The following is a 19346-nucleotide window of genomic DNA, read 5'->3' on the forward strand; positions in this document are numbered from 1 at the left end:
CCCCCAGCCGGGCACTTCCCCTCCCAGGCTCCGGCGGTGCAGGGTCTGGAGGCATGGGGGTGCCCGAAGCCCATAGCGCTCGGCTCCTCCCCTGACTCTTCGGCTCTGTTTAAGAGCTGAGCTGCCCGAGCGCTACCGGCTTCGGGCAGCCCCCATGCCTCCGGACCCTGCGCCGCCAGAGCCCAGGAGGGGAAGTGCCCGGCCGGCGGCTGGGGTCCGGAGGCAAGGGGGCTGCCTGAAGCCCATAGCGCTGAGGCAGCCCGGCTCTTAAACAGAGCCGAAGAGTCCGGGGAGGAGCAGAGCAGTCGCGGGAGGGGAAGTGCCCAGCCGGCATTTTCCCGGACATGTTCGGCTTTTTGGCAATTCCCCCCGGACGGGGGTTTGATTGCCGAAAAGCCGGACATGTCTGGGAAAAACCGGACGTATGGTAACCCTCCTTAATTAAAACTATCTTTAGATAGGTTTTTTCCTCAAAAAGCATTTTATCCAAAAAATCCAATTTAAATTAAAAAAAATCATTGATTTTTATCCAGCTTGTTTTTTAGTCAAGACTTTCAGCCCTCACTTTTCCCTGAACAGTAGTAAAATAAAATAAAGAACGCACATCATAAGAACATCAGTTTCTCATCACAACCCTTGGCCTTCCCCAATTCCTTGGTTTATTCCCCACTGTGTAATGTCTAATATGAATTGAACCTTCCTTGGGGCAGGAGCCTGACAATTTAGCTTTTAAAGCAACATGCCTCTGATCATTGTAAAAAGGGAGCTATGATAAAAATAATGCAAGAACAAGCCCCTGGGTTAAAAAACTGTCAGTTTAAGCAAGCACAGTCCTTCCTTATTGGAAACTGATCCTTGTCCTTAAGGCAAGCTAGTCTTCCAATAAGTAAAATACAAATGGTATTTATATAGTTTCTTCCTATGAAAGATTGCAAAATGCTCTATAGAAAGAGGGTCTGACTAGAAAGGATGTTATACAGATATCGGCCCAGCAAATACATGGGCAGAAAGGGAAAATGAGAGGATAGAAGGAAGCAGGAATTAGCAAGGGACAGGTAAATGGAAGCGAGGAGAGAAGCAGAGGTACTTATGATGGTGTTTGGAGTCAATTGCAGGTTATTTGACATAGATAACTGTAGAAGCTATTACATAAAACTTTAAAATTATTTGCTGAGAGGCAGCAGCTCAGAGGGAAAAAATCCCAAAGACGGAGCAGCACAAGCAAGCAAGCGAGTACACGACCACCCATCATCTTAAAATAGAGTCAGTGTTGTCACGTTATCATTATGCAAGTAGCTGGAGGGACATATCTGAAAAACAAGAGGTGTTTACACTTCAGGCAGTACTTCAGAAATTCAAGCCTCCAGTTGCAGGCATTTGTACATTCTCGCATGCAGCGAAGTTATGCTGGTCATTGGCAATAGGAAGAACACGGGATATTCATGTTTTTGTAATCACAGCTTTCAGGGTTAACTGCTACTTAATGGTCATGGGGTCCTCTTCCCCTGCAGGCAAACTGGAAGAACATGGACCAGGAGGGGCCTGGGATTCTGATTTTATTATACCAGGACAAGTCTCATTTAAGAACATGTATCTGGAATTGATATTCATTCTCTGTATAAACATGAGTTGACAGCAGCATAAAAAATTGGAATCTTTGTGATCCATCTTCCTTCGCTCCCCACTGAGAAAAATTAAGAGTTTTCCCTAAGGAACTCCACGGGCCTTGATTTTCTAATCTCATTTTAGACTACAGGGGTTAGATCAGTGATTTGATTTTGCAGTTACTTGGCTTTCGAATAGTGCAGCATGTCACTGGAAGCAGATAAGATAGGGAGCTTTCCAGTACTAAGTAACTGGCATCAACTCACCCAAACTCAGAAATGATCAAAAGTCAGCATTGAACCTGCATTGCCAGCATGGGAGCTACTGCACACCATATTTTCATGTTGTTTTTTAGATGTCCATTATTATTATTATTATTCACATTTCTGTAGTGCTCAGATGCCCAAATCAGGATCCCATTGCACTACACAGGCTGAATATAAAGACACGGTTCAGGTCCTGAAGAGCTTATGACTTGATCTCCTGGGATTTTTGCATGTCTTAAAGTGTTGAACCAATTTCACTAAAACCTTGAGAGCAGCCAAGTTAAATACTGGGTTGTACAGGAAGCTAATAGAGAACAATAGCTCAGAAACAATAAGGCAACATGAAGGCTCAGACCTAGTAGCTTTTGGTGAGAAGTCTTAATTCCACTAGAAGTGGGGAGATTTCTCCCTTCCCCAAAATTAAGAGACTATCTGGGGAGGCAAATTAAGTTTACAGATGTGGCTTGATAGAGGCAACCACATCATTTAAATCTACCCATTCGCATGCCCACACAGGTCTGACTATTTGGGAAACAAAAGGACAGAAATATTTTATTTCTTTTAAAACTGTATTTTCCCAATGAACATCCTAAAACTTTACCCTAAATAATAATCACAACAAACCAGCCCTAATCACCAATATATCTGGTGGCTGTTTGATGGCCTCCAGGAAATGAACGGAAGACCCTGGTCTAGAACTCAGTGGACACGTGTCCACACCACAAAACTGTCCACCGTAATCAAGCTCCTTATCGGCTCTATAAAGTGGCATCTGAACTATACCTCTCAACCCAATCACAAGGGAATGGGTGTGGAGGCGTCTCACCCAGGGCTGAGATGAGTCAGAGAACTTGGGCACTGTGGGGGAAAAGCTTATTATACTGCTGCTGCCCATACTGAACCTGTCGCAAAGAGAAACTGATATCAACCTCCAGGGCTGTCAATCTAACACTCTTCACCAGCATTAGTATTCACATAAAATTTAAAGTAAGGTTTTGGGCTGTATGAGCATATTTTCAGAAAGACCAAAAAAGCAAAGGCAATGATCACAGAATGCTCCATGCGCTTTGACAGGTATCTCCAGCCTCTGATCTGGTGTTATGAGAAAGGTGAGAGACGGCAGATATGGCACTGCACAAAAACACTGTCATCAGATCAGATGTGGACAGAAATGACAACTGGACATCAGCGATCAAACGCCAAATGGTGTGCAACCCTATCTTGGGTGGGTTGCATCCCCCTCTAATACACACCTAGCACTTGTTTTTTCTCTTCTATTTTGGCAACACTTGTATAGCTTGTCATGCCAGTAAAGCCTTACTGAATTTGAACTTGACTGAGATAGTCTCTATGAAAGTCCTACACACCAGTTTTCACTTCAGCTGCCTCTCACACCCAAAAGGAAAGAAGTGAAAACCTCATTCTCACACACCCCAAACTGGTATTTCAGGCTTAAGAAGGGTCCGGGACCAAGTCAACCTGATGTACTAAGTGTTAGAAGAAATCTAAGGGAATTCTAATCCTAAAATGCTACCCTATTTCCTTAGTAGAATGAGGGAGAGGATGTTAATCAATTTCTTAGGTGGGCTGAAGGTGCAGCCAACTTCCTAGTAGCAACTCTGAGATGTTTCCCTAGACAGGGACCTGGGAGGCCAGCCTCTTCACCCCAAAACTCACACAATCCTCATCACTCTTAAAGGGCAGAGAAATCCTCCCTCTCCCTTCTCTCCAGGGACTCAGATGGTTCTTGGAAACTAGATGGGGAGTCTCACCTGGCTTGCAGGTTTAAAATGGGGCAGTGGGAGACAGCCAGGGACATTGGAGAGACTGGAGTCTGGGAGAGACTGTTCTAGCAATAAAGTGGATTTGGTGGGTCCGAAGACCTTTCCACAAGGGAAGAAAAGGGTCTAAATGTGGCTGTCAGTGGATCCAAAACCCACCCAAGAACAGAATAGAGGGGTCTCTATTATGAGGGAGAGAAAGTCTCCAGGCTTTGCATCTCTGGGTCTGGGATGGTGAAGTGGAAGAGAGAGACTCTGGCTCCATTGATTGGAAGATGTGTCCTGAAAATTGGTGGAGGGATCCTACAAATATGGTGGAGAGTCACTTCTTGGGGAGATGAGGTCCCCTGTCCTTTGGCTACCATGAGCCAGAGTAGAAGGGGTCACTCCCTAGACGAGATCCCATGGCAGTCCTAAAAGAGAGGGGATGAAACCTAAGGTCCCCCCCAGCTGTTGGGTGTAGGAATGGAGGGTTAACAAGGCATGGCTGTCCTTTTGCAAGGAAGGGGCCGCCCCAGGTCCCCCAAAGATTGGAGATGGGGAGAGACCTACTCTCAAGGTTCCTTAATTCCACAACACTCTCTCAGTCACAGAAACACCGGGAAGATCCCCCTCCCAGAGGCTCCGCTGGCTCTTAGCCTTGGGGTTCCTGGGATAAGCCGAGCTCCCCCAGCGCCTTGTCTGACGCTACTGCAGGGGTACCAGGGAGGGGCAGAGGCTAGAACACGGGGGTCTCGCTCTCCCTGGGTCACTCTGTCCCTGAGAGGCTGGGGGAGGAGACAGGCCCCAAGCACTTTCCCCAGTATGTGTCTCTCTCTGCAAGTTCTCTCCAGGGCCAGGAAATACACGTGGGGTCTCCCCAGGCTGTGGGCAAGGGGGCCCGGCGGGAGAAGGGGGACGGAGCGGAGGGATGAGGGGGTCTCAGCGGGAGGAGGGGATGGGGCGGGGGAGATGAGGGGTTTCCCCACATGGGGAGCGAGGGGACCCGGCGGGAGAAAGGGGATGGAGCGGGGGACCCGGGTGGAGGGAGAAGAGGGCCCGGGCAGAAGGGAGGGTGAGGGGGCCTCCCCAGGCTGTGGGCAAGGGGGACTGGCAGGAGAAGGGGGACCGAGGGGGGGGGCGATGGGCCCTGCGGGAGGAGAGGGGGTCTCCCCCCGGCGGGGAAGGGGNGGGGGGGGGGGGGGGGGGGGGGGGGGGGGGGGGGGGGGGGGGCGCGGGGGGGGGGGGGGGGGGGGGGGGGGGGGCCCGGCGGGGGAAGGGGGGTCCCCTGACCTGGCTCTCGGCCGCGGGGATGCCGGACTCCAGCTCGCAGAGCGCCCGGAAGTTCTGCAGCTCGAAGTCGGCGTCCACCTGCAGGGAGAAGGTGAGCTCGGAGCGGTCCCGGCGCAGGCAGAACACGGTGAGCAGCATGGCCGGGCCGGAGCGGGCCGGTCCGCACCCGCAGCGCCTCCGCCCGCCGCCGCCGCCGCCGCCAAGCGCCGCGCCCGCCCGACCCGCCGCTGTCGCAAAAGCCCCGCCCGGCCGGCGCTGTCGCGCGCTGCCGGAAGTGACTCGGGCGGGGTCAGCTCCGTTCCCCGGCGCCGAGCCGGGACTCCCTGTCCGCGGGCGGGCGGGCGGGCGGCCCCTCAGGGGCCCCAGTGTCCCCGCCGCCGGCAGCGTTCCCGGCCCCCCGCCCCTGCTCTGCCCCTCGCCGCCTCAGCCGCGCTCCCTGCGGGGAGCCCGTCCGGCTCCAGAGGTTTTTAATTCCTCGCTTCAATTTAATCTTATAATCCCCAAGCCGGGCTGGGGAATTCTCTTCCGCAACCCCCCCAACTCACCGAATACAGACATTACACCGGCTGCGGGCTGTGCTTTCCAGCCCTGCCCCTGCACTTTCCCGGAGCCCTTTAGGACCCAGGATTTGTTCTCTGTGAAAGTATTTGTACAACCATCCCCAAGCCACCTCGTGACTGTCTTCTGATAAACGAAGCAGCTGGAGCTCCTCGAGTCTCTCACTGCAAGGCAGTTTCCAGCCCTTGAATAAGTGTGGTCCCTATCTGCCCCCTCTCCCTCCTGGGATCGGGTCACATTCATCACCACCATGCAGGTTACATCACATCCTAGAGGGCAGCACTGTTATCTAGCTCGCCTCTCTTGGGCTCCTGCACCCATGTCTGTCGAGCTGCACCGTAAATTGTGCTGGTTTAGCCAGTTCTGCTCAGGAGATTGCAGATCTTAGAAGCGCCATCATAGTTTTGCAGGACTTCTTCTAACTCCAATTCTGGTGGAGTTTATACCATGGTGCTGTCACTTACGGTCCTAAGCTCATTTCAATAGAGCCGTCATAGCACATCCTACCACTGTGTATCCTTCCTGGAGCTTACCTTTGATCTCTTTACAGGACTGCACCCAATGCAGGTGGCCCTTAACCCTCCCTGAAGTCACTGAGCTCTGTTTGGGCAGGTGGTTACAAGACTGATTAGAAGCTTGGAGCCTTTGCTTGTATTTTGTGAAAGATTTGAGTGGTGATTCTACATGCAAGGCAAGCAGCAAGAACCTATCCTTGTGATGTTTCATGATATTTCTGCTTTAGATCCACTGTACCAGCTAGCTTAATTGAGGAATAGGTCATTCAGCTGACTTGACTGAGGTCAGAATGAAAATGAGTTAGTGGCTTATGTGGTATTAAACACCACTATCCTCTAAACTCTGCATCCACTACAGTAACAGCAAAAGTTCTTAGCCCACCAGTGGCTTTCTAACAACCCCTGAAGTGCATTGATACAGGGCTTTGGATTGCATTTGTTATATAAACCAGTTCTGTATTTGCTAAATTCCTTAATATTTTGTGTACTTTGAGACTTTTGAATGTCAGAGGAAGATTAAGTGCCTTCCTTGCAAAAGAAACATATGGAAAATTAGGAATTGCCGATTAAAAATCCTAGTAAGATTAAAAAAAATAGCTACAAAAGCAATCCTGAGACACTTGCCATCATCAGGATATGGCATCTGTAGAGGAAAAATGACACTGAGAGGTTGACAGTTTCTCTGGGGGTGGCCGTGCTGCCACAGTCACAACAGCCACATCATGCAGGAACAAGAGTGCAGAGAGTGGAAGCTGTTGCCCCTCTGCCCTAGGAAGGAGAGTGTGGATGTTGGCTATCAGAAGCGGGTGAGTTAGGATCTCTAAACTGCTGCAGAGGGAAGGAGGGTAGTTGGGTTTTTCCCCCCAATTGATTACAGCAGGCTGGTTTTTTGGCAAGGTGTTGGAAGCTTCCCCTTCTCCACTACATTTAGCTCTTCAGATCTTTGGAGAACTTGGAACTCTGGCAGCAGCTGCTGAAGTTATCACACCCTCTCTGAGGCATTCTCCAATATGGTTCTATGCGCTAGCGCTCAGACTCGTTTCTGGATCAGTATGTCCGAGGAAAAAAAGATACCAAGTGTATTACATCCATCCTTCAAGACCCACCTCAGAAAGTTTGTCTGAATTGTTTGTTTTACCAGAAAACTCCCCTCTGACCACAGATGCAAAATCATAAATATAGCCTTATAACAGGAACCTCACTACAACATTACCTCTTGAGACAGGGCCATCTCCCTACAATATGGCAATGTCCATGTTTTATTTAGTCTGGAAAAGAGAAGACTGAGGGGGGACATGATAGTTTAAGTACATAAAGGGTTGTTACAAGGAGGAGGGAGAAAAATTGTTTCTTAACCTCTGAGGATAGGACAAGCAGCAATGGCTTAAATTGTAGCAAGGGAGGTTTAAGTTGGACATTAGGAAAAACTTACTGTCAGGGTAAAAGCACTGGAATAAACTGCCTATGACAGTTGTGGAGTCTCCATCACTGGAGATTTTTAAGAGCAGGTTAGACAAAACACCTGTCAGGGATGGTCTAGATAATACTTAGCTCGGCCATGAGTGCAGGGGACTGGACTAGATGACCTCTCAAGGTCTCTTCCAGTCTTATGATTCTATTTCATTGTTCCATTTCAAATAGTTTCCCAACATTCGCAAGGTGTTTAGCTTCTGATATAGAGTTCATATAGCCAATTTAGAACCAGTCCTAGATTTATTGTATGTAAAAAATGTGTTCCTCTCTAGGAAACCTCACATGACTGTAGTAGGAAGAGAGCCTGAGACATAAGTCCTTGTGTCAGAGGCCTGGTATGAGGCAGGACCTACTCATGCAATCTGGCAAGAACAGGGCTATTTCAGAAGTACACATTCCTAAGAAGTGCTAAGCACAGTACTTATGCAAACACATCCCGCTATCAAGGATGGTACAAAAATATTCCCCAAGGATAACAGGAACACACTGACCCCTCCTAAAAGATAAGATCAGGATGACAGTATTAGCTTGTTTGTATCAGGGTATAAAGAGGCATCTCAGAGGGAGTACCTTGGTCCAGGCAAGGGGGGAAATGGATGGTCCTGTCCTTCACTGAGCTGCGTCCATTGTCACAGACATACATGTCTTAGTATCCTTGTAGAGTCTGCCACGTGCTATTACTGTGTTTTGTCAACAAACCTGGCCTGGTGCCTTTGTACCTTAACGGATCTTGTGGTCATTGGACGATTTGCTCGAGGTCTGCTGTGCCAGCTGTCTGCGCAGAGCTGGGGCAGCATACAGGGAGAACACACATGCAGCTGAATGTCTAATGACAAAAAGTCAGAAACTTCAGCAGAAGGTGAGAGGAACAAATCTTTATTCTGGAAATGAGAACAACCTTGAGGCAAGAGCCTTTCTGAGAAGGGGTGGAAATAATAAAATGGTGTTTCATGAAAAAACCCTGAAAAACAAATATTGGCACTGCCATACATTTTGATCTCTTGGGGACATCAGTGGCTTCCTCTCAGACATAGAAGTTTTCAATTTCTCTCCCACTAGTCACTCTAGTCTCAAAAATCCCCATAGCTCATCTGGCTCCTACCAGCTGAGGGTTCCAGTCCCCAAACATTTATAATCTGTGCCCTGAGTGCTGCCAGTCTTCATATGGAGCCAATGTCTTGGACGAGGGCTCTTTCTCCTGCTGAGAGACCTCAGTCAGATTTCTCCTTCTCCTTCATGTGCAAGAAGACGATGCTGAACATGAAGAGGCCTATCATCATGGAGAAGGCGCTGGCATAATATGGATACGCTGAGGGGATAAAACGCTCATACTGTGTGTGCTGGAGGGGACGCACAGACACCTGGGAGAGAAGAGAACACAAGAACAGGTTCACAGGAGATGAGGTCATTCAGTCCTCTGTGTAGCAGGACTCTCTCAGTTCTAGATGTGTTATTTAACTTACACACCCATTCTGACTGTCATAACTATAAAGGGAAGGGTAACAGCCCTCCTGTGTACAATACTATAAAATCCCTCCTGGCCAGAGACACCAAAATCCTTTTACCTGTAAAGGGTTAAGAAACTCAGGTAACCTGGCTGACACCTGACCCAAAGGACCAATAAGGGGACAAGATACTTTCAAATCTTGGGGGGGGGGGGGGGGGGAAGAGGCTTTTGTTTGTGCTCTTTGTTTTGGGGGTTGTTCACTCTTGGGACTAAGAGGGACCAGACATCAATCCATGCTCTCCAAATCTTTCTGAACAAGTCTCTCATATTTCAAACTTGTAAGTAAAAGCCAGGCAAGGCGTGTTAGTTTTATCTTTATTTTCTCATATTGTAAATGTTCCTTTTGCTAGAGTGTTTACCTCTGTTTACTGTAACTTTGAACCTAAGGCTAGAGGGGGTTCCTCTGGGCTCTTTGAATCTGATTACCCTGTAAAGTTATTTTCCATCCTAATTTTATAGAGATGATTTTTACCTTTCTTTCTTTAACTAAAAGCCTTCTTTTTAAGAACCTGATTGATTTCTCCTTGTTTTAAGATCCAAGGGGGTTGGATCTGGACTCACCAGGAATTGGTGGGGGGAAAAGGAGGGGGAATGGTTGATTTCTCCTTGTTTTAAGATCCAAGGGGGTTGGATCTGGACTCACCAGGAATTGGTGGGGGGAAAGGAGGGGGAATGGTTGATTTCTCCTTGTTTTAAGATCCAAGGGTTTGGATCGGTGTTCACCGGGAAATTGGTGGAGAAGTCTCTCAAGGCTACCCAGGGAAGGGTTATAGTACTTGGGAGGGAGATATTCTGTGAGGGGAGGTAGACAGAGTTTCCCAAACAACTCAAATAATTTGAGTGGTGGCAGCAAAACCAGATCTAAGCTGGTAGTTAAGCTTAGAGGTTCTCATGCAGGTCCCCACATCTGTACCCTAGAGTTCAGAGTGGGGAAGGAACCTTGACACAGACGATGCCCCACTAAGATGACTGTAGAACCAGATTACCTTCCTGGGAAGGTAAATGTACGAGAGCTCCTAGAAGTGGTTCAATTATCTCTTATTTTTAAACTAGAGTTTTAAGCTCCAAATCCTCAACTTCTGTAGAAGCATGTCAGCAAACCTTAAGCCTCAGTGCAGGCAGCCCTGGCAGGTGTCCAACACTGCCTTAAGAGACAAGAATGTGTTTGAAGGTAAAACGCTCTCTACAAAGGCTTATTTCCAGGCCTTCCTAAATAGAACTGAAGACAGTAACAGAGTAAGATAGCTTGTAAATCCATTCCACACACAAAGGAAGGCTGGATGCAACTACATGGTAATTAAGATTACCAGCCCATTTGCAAAGTTTAAGTACCTGACTTGAAATCTCAACCAGTACTCTTACATTTCCTACCACACAGACAAGATAATTCACACTATTTACCTGTGTAGAGGAATACAGGTGGGTGTATCCCAGCCGGTTATAGTCCACTTTAAACTGAAACACTCCATAGACATCCGGCAGCTTGAACTGCACACTGTATCTGCCACCTAGGAGAGAGGCAGAGTCATTTAAATTACACAGTAAATAGAACAAGAGCATTAGGAGTTAAGAGCCCCATTGGAAGTTCTTTCCTCACCTCCTTTCATTTGTCATGGCCCTCGGTCTCCCCCAAACCCACTTTGTGGCGCTTTTCATCCAGAAAGAAGACTAGCCTCTGGAACCCAAAGCTGCTCCACTGGAAGAAGGAGCTGTAGGAGAGCTGTGTGAAGTGCACCCTTCCTCTTAACAGTGGAGTATGCTTCCCACAGTGATTCTGTACACTACCTGCTCAGAAGAACCGTAGAGTTCCAAGTCAGTATATATGAGCGAGGTGAGTTTCAGTGGTGGGGGAAGAAGTCACCCAGTCTTTTGTTATTGTTAACAAAGCCCTAGGGCAGGAAACATTAATTATCTGATAGGAGACCTACCATTTTTCTTCAGAAAAGTCCTTACAAATGGATCAATGCGGACAAACTCCAGCTGAATATCATCTCCATCAAAGGGGACCCACTTCCCGTCAGAGAGCTTTTCAATCACAATGTTGTACTCCTGTAACATACAAATGCACGCTGCATTAACAGAGGCATAAAGGAAGAGGACACATTGTTAATGAGTAGGGCCCTACCAAAGTCACAGCTGTGAAAAACATGTCATGGACCGTGAAATCAGATCTCCCCCGTTAAATGTAGTTATTGGAGGGGAGGGGCAGGGCTGGGGACACCCCAGTCAGGAGCTCCTACTATTCACTGGGCTCAAGCTGCTAGTCTGGGGAGGGACAGGACACCCTCTTCCCCTGAATGGCCACTCTTGGGAGGGGACCAGACTCAGCTCCAGCTATCTCCCCCGGCTGTAGGAAGCTCTGCAGCTGCACACAGTCCTGAAGGCAGCACCGAAGTGAGGGTGGCAATCCCGTGAGTGCGCCCCCCCCACACCAAACAACCACTTTTGGATCAGGACCCTCCATCTGAAAACATGAACACCTGAGAATGCAAAATTGACTAAAATGGACCATGAATTTGGTAGGGCCCTATCAATGGGCTAAGAGTGATACCTGAAATCTCAATCCTAAACTATGAACTCCACTTTCCATCAAGGGGACAACAGGGAATTTTCCAGTAACTGCTGTTTCCAAAATAAGAGTCCAAGTGAGTTTCCACACTTGGAAATGCAGTTGAGCTACCATGCACTGAAAATCAAGCCAATACTCAGTAGCAAATCAGTGAGTGGGCACATCAATGTAGAATTGACTTGAATTTGAACTTAGCATGCCTAAAGAGTTTAAGCTCTCTCCTCCCTCCCCCCCCCCCCCCCCCCCCCCAATATATAGCTGCAATTTCTATTCAAAGCACAAGGTAGTTCAGGCTTGCCAATGTACTGTTTTCGTATAATGAAGCTTGGCATCACGAATCTGAGTGAAATGGAGGTAATAGGGAAGCTAAAATTCCAGCATGTACTTTTGATCAGGCTCAGATACCGGTTTATCAAGAAGATTCATGACTTAGAGAAACCATCTGCAAGGATAACCAACCCCTCCTTAGTAAACTTAGATAATACTTAAGATAACAGAACACAGACTTCTCCAGAGTTGGCTGCTGCCGCCACTTAATATTGAATGATACTCACGTATGAGCCATGAGCAGTCTGACATTTAGTATTAAGTGAAAGTTACATGTAGGAACTAAAGGTTAGGTAGACTCTGCCTCCACATTAGTGGAGAAACACTGTCAAGAAGGGGACGGTTCCTATAATTAAGAGGAAGAAAAACCCCACCGTGTTATATTTCCTCATGGCCTCTGAAATTTCACACCTTGGCTGGTGAGGCCCTGGGTGCCAACCATCATCTTTCCAACCAGAAAAGAGGAGATAAATCTGCTTCCACCACACTCCTAGCCCAAACAAGAGTACATTCTCTCTGCACAAGTCTATTTGACTCATTTTCCTACAATCAGTCTTACCACGAGGTCGGTGACAGTGTAGGCATTAGGTGGTGATCTCTCCCCTACACGATGGTGAGATACCTCTCCAACCCGCAGCACACCCTCTTCCTTGAATACCCAGCGGGACAAGGCAATAGCGAGCTCGTAGTTACCCGTCTGAGAGTACCTAGAGATGGTGAGAGGTTGAGAACAGAAGCATGGAGACTGCATTGGAGGGCATTCATAGCACCAAATATTTTTTCGGTCAGGTATCCTATGAAGTTTCTCCAAGAACTAAGTGCCATATCAGAAAGTCAGCACCCGTTTTAAATGATCACATTACTTGAAAGTTTTCCCGTAAGACTGATCTTTAGACCGATCTTTAGACCCCAACTATCTACTAGGTCTTCTAGGTAGTTGCTTAAAAATACAGTGAAACATATTTTAACAGATCAGCACTGAAAGGAATTCAGTGCCCAGGTTTCCAACTTGCTCACTGATCTGATATATATCAATGCTCAGAGTATAATATTCTATGTCAAAATTTCCAAGTAGGAGCTGTGCCCACATTATGAATTGTGTTCATAGCATGTCTGAATACAATGGATGCAGAAACTGCTTCTCACACACCTATCATCAGGGTATCTATAAGGACAGGAGACAGCTATATGGGTTAGCCAGCTTGACAATTTGCACTGCACTTAAAGGAATTTTCACCTTCTTCTTAAGCTTAATTATAATCTAAACAGTGTAGATTTTACAGTAGCAGGGCTGGATAGTTATGACAGTATTCAGTATATTCCCATCAGTCATCTTTGACGCAATTAGTTCTCATCACCTGCTAGGGATTCCTTGATCAAAGAGGTACCCAGACCACTTGGACAGAAAAGCCTGAATAGCCCACCCTACCTACAGAAGACCATGTTAAGCTAGTGCACCTCTGAGAGCCAGGTGTAGCTTTCTGCACAGCAGAGTTGAAGAAAGCATCGCTGAAGAAATCCAAGGAGCCACTGAAAACGACACGGGCGTTGTTCCTGGCCTGGAGACCAGCAATCAAAAGTGTATTCTTCCCAACAGCATGAGGGTACTGAAATTGGACAAGAATAGAGTTCAATCAGCACTAATGATTTCTATTATAGTAGCACCTTGAGGCCCCAACTGAGATAGGGACCCCAATGGGCTGGGTACTGTACAGACAAGTCACATAGTAAGCCTGGATTCTTATTTGCTAAACAAATACCACAAACAAACATCGTGAAGAGAAATAAAAGGTACAGGGATGACATGCTCAGATCACATGGCAAGAAAAAGTAACCAGAAACTCTCATGTTTAATATATATATGGAAAGAAGGCATCAGGGATTTACGCTGCTTTATTAGGCAAGTACTGAAACTAGCAAGGCAGTATTATCCATGGGGTTTAAATAGTTAATAGTAGCAGGGAAACATCTGAAAATTAAATGATATTGGATGATCTTTAACTTTGCTGCTAGGCCTGGCTGGGGCCAAACAAGTACAATCCAAGTTATTATCGTCTTGTCAAAAGACTTGTCAAACCTCATAAGCCTAATTAAAGGGAATGTTTAAACTACTCGTCTGCCTGTTCAAATACCCATTATGGAAGAGCCTGTTAAGCAGACAGAAGTTGAACACGTTTGCTGTCAGTTAAGTCCCACTCATGCCAACTCCCTGCTTATTATTTTTCTCTACATTTTCATCATGTCAAATAAGACATGGCACAGAATGCATTTTTGCAGATTACTGCACTACCCAAGTGGAGAGAAGCATGAGGCTTCAACACAGCTGAGACACGCAGTTGGCAGATTCTGGGAGATGCAACAGCATCTTTTTTAACCCCTTGAAGCTACAGAGCCTCCAAACTAAACAGAAGAACCACCTCATTTCACACTGGTCACAGTCCTGCTGGAAGATGGACAGAGCTTTCAATTACTACCAACTTGGTCCAAATTCTACTAGCATCTTAGAGGAAAAAGGCTTCAAATTCTATTGCCTGCCACAGTAGCAGTGGGGTTGAGAGCCTTTTGCTTCTACATCATCAGTTTGAATTCAGCCCCTTTGATACAGCCAAACAGTATCAAAGTTGAGAGCTGATATTTCTTCCAATGCAGTCTTGTTAGGCTTTTTCCATGTGGAGCCAATGAAACTGCAAGTAAGAAAGATTTCCATGATAATATTAGAAAATATATAGTACTAAGAGACCATGGACTGGAGCTTTGAAAAAACCCATAAGTATTTGACACAGAATATAAGAGGCACTTGAGTTAAGTCTCTTGATCCATTTTTAAACTGTTGAAAGAGAGGTAATTAATTCCATAGGATTAGAAGCAAAAGAGGACAAAGATAACTGTGCGTACCTGTGTGATGGGCTTATCTGGGAAGAAGGAGTAAGATGTAGAGGAGCCTGTCAAGATATCTAGTACCAGAGGGTTATCAGGATCAGCCACCATCCTGTGGTGAGAGACACAATATCAAAGTACCAGGAAGACACCTGAAAGCTGGTCAAACCTGAGATACCTGCCCAAGAAGATTAGTGTGCACTAAATTCTGATTGAAGTCTGCTAACATATATGAAATTCACAGAGGTTGAGAACCATGGGATTGACTCAGCTCCTCCTGAAATTAGTGGCAAAACACACACTGAAGTCAATCAGGCCCAATTAATTTTATATCAACTGATGACTTTAAAATAGCATAACTATTCACAGTTGTTTAAAGAAATGCTATCACATCAAAGACTGAAGTTTCCTTTAAGAACAACCCTTTACAAAACATGACATCAACAGAAGTGCTTCTATGTTCTAAATTCAAATACAAATAGTTTAAACAAACATGAGTACATGAGAACAGGGAAGTGAATGGATACTTTAATTGTCCAAGTAGAGAGAAACAGACTAAACAGGAAGAAGTAAAATACAGTAACTCCTCACTTAACATTGTAGTTATGTTCCTGAAAAATGTGACTTTAAGCGAAATGATATTAAGCAAATCCAATTTCCCCATAAACGAGGGGGTTAAGTTTCAGGGAATTTTTTTCCACCAGAAAAAAGACATATTACACACACACACAGAGTAAGTTTTAAACAAACAATTTAATATTGGTACACAGTGATGATGGTTGTGAAGCTTGATTGAGGTGGAGGAGTCAGAGGGTGGGATATTTCCCTTACTGCTAAATGATGAACTAGCAATTGGCTGAGCCCTTAAGGGTTAACTCTCTCACTCTGCAAGGCAGCAGGAATGGAGGGAGATATGGGCATTTCCCTTAGGTACAATGCCTTGTTAATTAGGCCGCAGCTGCTATAAGCTCCCTCGGTCCTGAGCCCTGCTCTATGGAAGATAGGGTAAGCAGGGTGCAGGAGCTGGGGGACACCCTATTAGCCCCCGTCTTCCTTCTTTTCCCCCTCCAGCACAGCAAGCACGAGTCTCGGGGAGCAGCTCCAAGGCAGAGGACAGGAGCAGCACATGGCAGTGGGGGGGGAGGGACACAGCTGAACTGCAGGCAGCTGCTGCACAGGGAACTTAGGGGAGCGGATAGGGGGCTGCCGGTCCACCCTGGTTCCAAGCCCCCACCAGCTAGCTGCAACGGGCTGCTCTTCCTGCAAGCAGTAGACAAAGCAGGCGGCTGCCAAACGACGAGCATTACACAACTTTAAATGAGCATGTTCCCTAATTGATCAGCAACGTAACAACGAAATAACGTTAACCGGGACAACTTTAAGTGAGGAGTTACTGAATTAAAAGTTTTGTTTCAAGGAAGTTTATAACTAGATTGAGAGATAAGGAATAGCCTTTGATTACCTAACCAGCATGAAGTCTGCGCCTTTCTTGCCTGCCCTCAGCCGCCCTCCCTACAATTCCATCCTGTTAAAGGACCAAATGCCTGTTGCATCTCAACTGAAGAAACCAAAAACCAGCCTATGATGTTTTGGTTATAATAGTGCCTACCCCAGCCCTAGGCTTATAACCTATCTGGAGGGAAGATTGTGGCAAGAAACCCATCCAAACAGAGACCTCTTGTTCTCATTTACAGCCCCACTGCCAGCCTTGCCTCGTAGTTCACTTACCCAACTCCTCGGAAGAGAACAGGGTTTAATGGAGTTTTCCCCACAATGGTGGGAGCCTTCAGTAGATTTTCAGAGTCTGCGACAATGAGTGTGTGCTTCAGGGAGGAAACAAGAGACCTGTGGTAAGCCTTCACAAGCTACTGAACACTGTAATTAATGCACCAGGAACTTGTTAACATGTGTCTGCTTGCCACTCTATGGCTAGTGATCTGCACAACACGGCACCTCATGTTCTACAGCTGCCCTTCCAGAACTTTGAAGTAGCGTTAATTGGCTCTGCAGAGTCTCACCTGGCCTCTTGGCAGGAAGAAGAATCGTAACATGGGGCAAGGGGATGGAGGAGTAAGAGCAGGAGAAGAAACCGGGCACATGCTTAGAAGCCCTCAGGGAACAGACAACAGCCCCTGCTGATTACAGTTTAGAGCAGGTTTTCTCTTGTGAGAATTTCTTGTGAGTTGCATATTAGGAAGCTTAAATCAGAAGGAAGGTAAATCCCAGGGCAACAAATGCAGATCTCTTGCAGGAACATGTGTTTATTAGTTCCTCTTTGTTCTGATTGCTGCCACAAGCTAATGTGAACACTGTAGAAGGGATTTCAGCATATCAGAAAAAGCATGTCAAGAAAGTACAACAGGGGTCAGCAACCTTTCAGAAGTGGTGTGCCGAGTCTTCATTTATGCACTCTAATTTAAGGTTTCAAGGGCCAGTAATACATTTTAACGTTTTTAGAAGGTCTCTTTCTGTAAGTCTATAATATATAACTAAACTACTGTTGTATGTTTAAGCAGCTTCATTTAAAATTAAATTAAAATGCAGAGCCTCCCAGACTGGTTGCCAGGACCCGGGCACTGTGAGTGCCACTGAAAAAATCAGCTGGCGTGCCACCTTCGGCACGCGTGCATAGGTTGCCTACCCCTGAAGTACAACATGGAAGGATCTGCATTTCAAAGTGTCAGAAGATAAAGGGGGACAGCTGCTGCCTAAAGCCTCAGTCCGTGACACTTGCACAGCCCATCCTAGAGCAGTTTGGTCCCTCTTGGCCTGCAGGGCCTTGCTCTAGGACACAAGATGTTCTTAAGTAAGGAATAATAAGCTTACAGCTTTGCAGCGTGTTGTCAGGAGCTGCCATAATTAAATAGTGATGTAACTTATAGTCACTCAGAAGAATCCTCTCTGAGGGACAGTTGTGTATCCAGAGGGGTAGTTACTGTGCTTATTGTACTGAGTTTTAGTGACATTTTTCCACTGAAAGAATTTTTTGTTTAAACAAGGAAGTATTCAGCTATTACAACATAGAAAATTTTTCACTTGACCACAGCTCAAAGAGCCGGGAAGAGGTACCAATCCAAGAACTAAGCATATTAAGAGTCTAAATAACAGCACCACAGTGAAATCAAAGGCCTCATGAACCTATAGAGCAGTGGTTTTCAACCTTAGACTATGTCTAAGGGATGCACAAAAGGCTGTTGTTACTATAGAACAGTGGTTTTCAACCTAGGGTCTGCAGACTAAGTCTAAAATTTCCAAAGGGGTCCGCAACGCCACTTGAAATTTTTTAGGGGTCTGCAATGAAAAAAGGTTGAAAACCACTGTTATAGAGTTATTCTTTCAATGATATTGGATAGGCCTTCAACTATCTACTGTCTGGGAAGAACTCGCATCTAGCTACAAATTATGCATCTCCAAGTCCTACTATAAGTTCCGTAAGATTGGTTTGATAGCGAGCACAAGATGCTACAGTAGAAAAGGAAAGTTTTCAAAATCTGCACTGCTAATAAGATACATAGGCATCCCAAAGCAATGGTGATTCCCTCATCCATCGGGGATTGTGTGTGCCCCACATATTTTACAGAAAAGCTACGTTACAATGTTCTTAACTCTCAGACATTATTGGGACATCATGTATCTCTCCTGTAAAGACATATTTCAGAACCATGCATCCAACCAGATGGACCATGCAAGGACAGAAAAATCAAGGTATCACATACATTAGACAAACTGCTACAGAGTTTTCTATATTTATCTCTCTGTCCTTGTGTCTTGAGACAGAGTTTACCTTTTGGCTATTTTTCAGAGTAACAGCCGTGTTAGTCTGTATCCGCAAAAAGAAGAACAGGAGTACTTGTGGCACCTTAGAGACTAACAAATTTATTAGAGCATAAGCTTTCGTGGGCTGTAGTCCACGAAAGCTTATGCTCTAATAAATTTGTTAGTCTCTAAGGTGCCACAAGTACTCCTGTTCTTCTTTTTGCGGATACAGACTAACACGGCTGTTACTCTGAAAAATAGCCAAAAGGTAAACTCTGTCTCAAGACACAAGGACAGAGAGATAAATATAGAAAACTCTGTAGCAGTTTGTCTAATGTATGTGATACCTTGATTTTTCTGTCCTTGCATGGTCCATCTGGTTGGATGCATGGTTCTGAAATATGTCTTTACAGGAGAGATACATGATGTCCCAATAATGTCTGAGAGTTAAGAACATTGTAACGTAGCTTTTCTGTAAAATATGTGGGGCACACACAATCCCCGATGGATGAGGGAATCACCATTGCTTTGGGATGCCTATGTATCTTATTAGCAGTGCAGATTTTGAAAACTTTCCTTTTCTACTGTAGCATCTTGTGCTCGCTATCAAACCAATCTTACGGAACTTATAGTAGGACTTGGAGATGCATAATTTGTAGCTAGATGCGAGTTCTTCCCAGACAGTAGATAGTTGAAGGCCTATCCAATATCATTGAAAGAATAACTCTATAACAGTGGTTTTCAACCTTTTTTCATTGCAGACCCCTAAAAAATTTCAAGTGGCGTTGCGGACCCCTTTGGAAATTTTAGACTTAGTCTGCAGACCCTAGGTTGAAAACC

At 45.9% G+C, this 19346-nt stretch overlaps 2 protein-coding genes across 6 annotated transcripts in view; both read right to left on the reverse strand.

The window, feature by feature from the left end:
• The window catches only part of LOC117867780 (protein DDI1 homolog 2), a 44267-nt gene extending 39145 nt beyond the window's left edge, over positions 1-5122 (reverse strand). For all 5 annotated transcript variants that reach the window (XR_004643500.1, XM_034753038.1, XM_034753042.1 and 2 more), the window contains exon 1: positions 4925-5122. Coding sequence is in view for 4 of the 5 variants with exons in the window: in XM_034753038.1 (XP_034608929.1) it covers positions 4925-5062 (138 nt within the window). In the remaining variant the exon portion in view is untranslated. The remainder of the gene's footprint in view (positions 1-4924) is intronic.
• A 3204-nt stretch (positions 5123-8326) lies between these two features.
• DDOST (dolichyl-diphosphooligosaccharide--protein glycosyltransferase non-catalytic subunit) lies at positions 8327-16602 on the reverse strand. The gene is made up of 7 exons (XM_034753523.1): positions 16479-16602; positions 14769-14862; positions 13332-13480; positions 12433-12580; positions 10906-11026; positions 10379-10485; positions 8327-8831 (listed from the first exon to the last, which is right to left on the reverse strand). The coding sequence occupies exons 2-7, from the start codon at positions 14859-14861 to the stop codon at positions 8682-8684; spliced, it is 768 nt and encodes a 255-aa protein (XP_034609414.1). The 5' UTR covers position 14862; positions 16479-16602; the 3' UTR covers positions 8327-8681.
• Positions 16603-19346: the final 2744 nt, after the last annotated feature.

This window comes from Trachemys scripta, chromosome 19, assembly GCF_013100865.1.
Source record: "Trachemys scripta elegans isolate TJP31775 chromosome 19, CAS_Tse_1.0, whole genome shotgun sequence".
In the NCBI taxonomy this organism is placed as follows: Eukaryota; Metazoa; Chordata; order Testudines; family Emydidae; genus Trachemys; species Trachemys scripta.

Coding starts and splice junctions, on each gene's coding strand:
- DDOST (XM_034753523.1), bottom strand. CDS start 14,861: ATGGTGGCTGATCCTGATAACCCTCTGGTACTAGATATCTTGACAGGC. Junction 13,481..14,768: donor CAGATAAGCCCATCACACAG/GTACGCACAGTT, acceptor GTCCAATTTCAG/TACCCTCATGCTGTTGGGAA. Junction 12,581..13,331: donor GCTACACCTGGCTCTCAGAG/GTGCACTAGCTT, acceptor CACCATCTCTAG/GTACTCTCAGACGGGTAACT.